The sequence below is a fragment of the Nestor notabilis genome, unplaced genomic scaffold (assembly GCF_000696875.1).
Source record: "Nestor notabilis isolate BGI_N333 unplaced genomic scaffold, ASM69687v1 scaffold18099, whole genome shotgun sequence".
NCBI lineage: Eukaryota > Metazoa > Chordata > Aves > Psittaciformes > Psittacidae > Nestor > Nestor notabilis.
Window position 1 is genome coordinate 2,882 of NW_009943435.1, and position 2,476 is coordinate 5,357.

The window sequence follows — 2,476 nt, forward strand, 5'->3', positions numbered from 1 at the left end:
TGCCTGTATGCTGGGTCCCCAAGAGTCCCGACAGCTCCAGGTCAGGCCCTTTGCCAGACGTGAGCATCCCCCTACAAGTGCAGTCTGTGCCCAGGCAGTGTGGGGAGCTCACCCCACGTCCCTGCCCTCCATCCTCACCTCTGCTGCATGCAGCAGCAGGATGGGCTCTGGCCCCAGCAGGGATGCTCAGGCTCCACACAAAGCTTGGGCAGGGTTAAGTCAGGACCAAAAGGCCAAACGAGGCATTTCCCTGGTGCAATAGGGACATTTTCCCCACCTGGGGAACCTCAAATCCTCACAGAGCAGCTCAGCAGAGCTCCACTCACCAGGCAGCTGCCCTCGCAAAGCAAAACGCTACCACTGAGATCCAGAAGCTGCAGAAAGGGCTGAGCCTCTGCGAGCCATGTGGCTCACACCAAGGACTTGGATGGACCTGGGGACCTGCATGTCTCCATCCCTGCTGTGCTGTGCTCACTGCCTGGGCTGGGGGCTGGACAGGACGCTGTGAGTCCTGCACAGTCCTGCGAGGGGTCAGCCCCTGGGCTTTGGCTCTGTGCTCCCTTCCCAGATGGCAGCACCTTACCCACGACCTTGGGCAGCTTCTGGCGGCGCAGCGGGATGCGCGGGAGATCCATGCCGAGGCGTCTGACCCGCCCGCACAAGCGTCTCGGTGACTTCTTGGCTGTTGCCGGGTCCTGGCTGGAGCTGCAAGAGAAGGTGACAGCCCCATCAGAGAGGCACCAGCAGCCACCCTGTGGTGGGGACAGTGCTCATGGGGTGATGGAGAGAGTCAGGGCTTCAGGGACCTGCAGGGACAAAAGGCATTAGGAAAAAATAATGGGGCAGGTGAAAGGGGGGGTGTCGGAGACCTGCCGGGGGAGCTGCCAGCCCAGCACTGCCTCACACCACATCGGGATGCAGAGCAGTGCCAGTGGCTGGTGGCAAGGCCAGATCTGGCCACGGCTGTTGGCAGCCCAAAGCGCCCAGCTGAGACCCCAGAACAAACATGTGGCTTCTCTCTGGTTTTGAGAAGTTTCCAAGCAATTATCTGCAGCCGCAGGAGCGAGTGGCTTCCCAGGCTGATACAGGAGCTGTGCTGTGCCCATCCCATGGGATGCTCCACAAGGCACCACCGCAAGGGTGGCACTGTGGGTGACCTGGCTTTTGGGGACATCACAGAGGTCCAGGCACCATGGGAGAGAGGGAACTGACCTCCCCTCTCACTGTGTGATGCTTCACCAATCAGCGCTGTGCTGGTGCTTTTCTCTGCGGGTAATTGCCTGCAGCCCCCAGGACTCCTGAGCCAGATGTGCTGGGATAGGGCTCAGCTGGCACAGCTGCAATGGGAGCTTCTGGAAAATTCCGGAGCAGCAGCTGCTGACACAAGGGGAAAAAAGGAGCTCCCACAGCCCGCCAGGCCTGTGCTGAGCAGCATAAGCCTTTCCCTCTGCATCCCTCTGGGGATGTCACCTGGTGCTGTCAACATGCTGCAGGCATCAGCATCCCTGTCCTGCACATCCCCATCTGGGACAGCCAGCAGTGCTGCAGCCCATCACCCCCTCCAGGGCTCGTGCCACAGCCCAGGGGATTGTTCTGGGGGTCTTAGTCAGATCTCGATGCCCGCACTGTGTTTCAGAGTTCCCTTTGCAGATGAGCTCCAGCCTCCCAGAGACGGGGAAGGACCCGGTGGGTCTTCGTGAAGTGGTGGCCAATGAGAGGCAAACAGCGAGGGAAGAGGCTTACGCTGAGTCCCTCCATCCCCCCGTGCTTGGGTGCTGCCCTGAGGATACAGCAGGAGCTGCTCACACCCGGGGGACCTGCAGCACACACGATGCTGCTCTGCCTCAGCTTCCCCACAGCACCATTGTCCCAGTGCGGTCCCCGTGTTCCTATGCTGCTCCCAGCCCTGCACTGGTCACCCATGTCCCCACCTGTCCCCTTCCCTGCTCAGGCTTCTTGGCAGAGCCCGGTGAGCCTGCCTGGCCCCGGCACTCACCCACAGGCTTCATCCTTCTTGCGGCAGATGCAACAGCAGCAGAGCAGGGAGAGTAGAAGGATGAGCAGCAGTGCCAGGAGGGCTCCTGCCCCAATCACCCCCATCCGCTGATTGGCCTCTGCAAGACAGAACCGGTGGCTCAGCCCCATCCAGACCCGTGCACCCCCGGTGCCCATCCTGTGCCCGTCCCTGCTCTCACCCATGGGGCAGGCGCCCGTCAGCGGGTCACAGGCGCCATCGTGGCACCCGCAGGCTTCAGCACAGTTGGCTCCATAGCGGCCAGGCGGGCACGTCAGGTTACAGCTGGGAGGAAACAGAGTCAGTGATCATGAGCCAGGATGGAAAAGACCTTCAAGCTCATCCAGTCTAACCATTCCCAGCATTGCCAAGGCCACCACTAACCCCTGGCACTGAGGCCTTGGCTACACGGGGTGTGCACACTTGCAGGGACGGCGCCTTCAGGACTGCCCTGGGGCTCCT

The 2,476-nt window shown here is 61.6% G+C and overlaps 1 protein-coding gene across 1 annotated transcript in view; it reads right to left on the bottom strand.

Moving 5' to 3' along the window:
- LOC104411510 (scavenger receptor class F member 2-like) overlaps positions 1–2,476 on the bottom strand; it is a gene marked incomplete at both ends in the record, with an annotated part of 8,684 nt that overhangs the window by 2,877 nt on the left and 3,331 nt on the right. Inside the window, 3 exons of the mRNA XM_010021945.1 lie at positions 584–705; positions 1,997–2,114; positions 2,196–2,299. Of these exons, the coding sequence (XP_010020247.1) occupies positions 584–705; positions 1,997–2,114; positions 2,196–2,299 (344 nt within the window). The remainder of the gene's footprint in view (positions 1–583; positions 706–1,996; positions 2,115–2,195; positions 2,300–2,476) is intronic.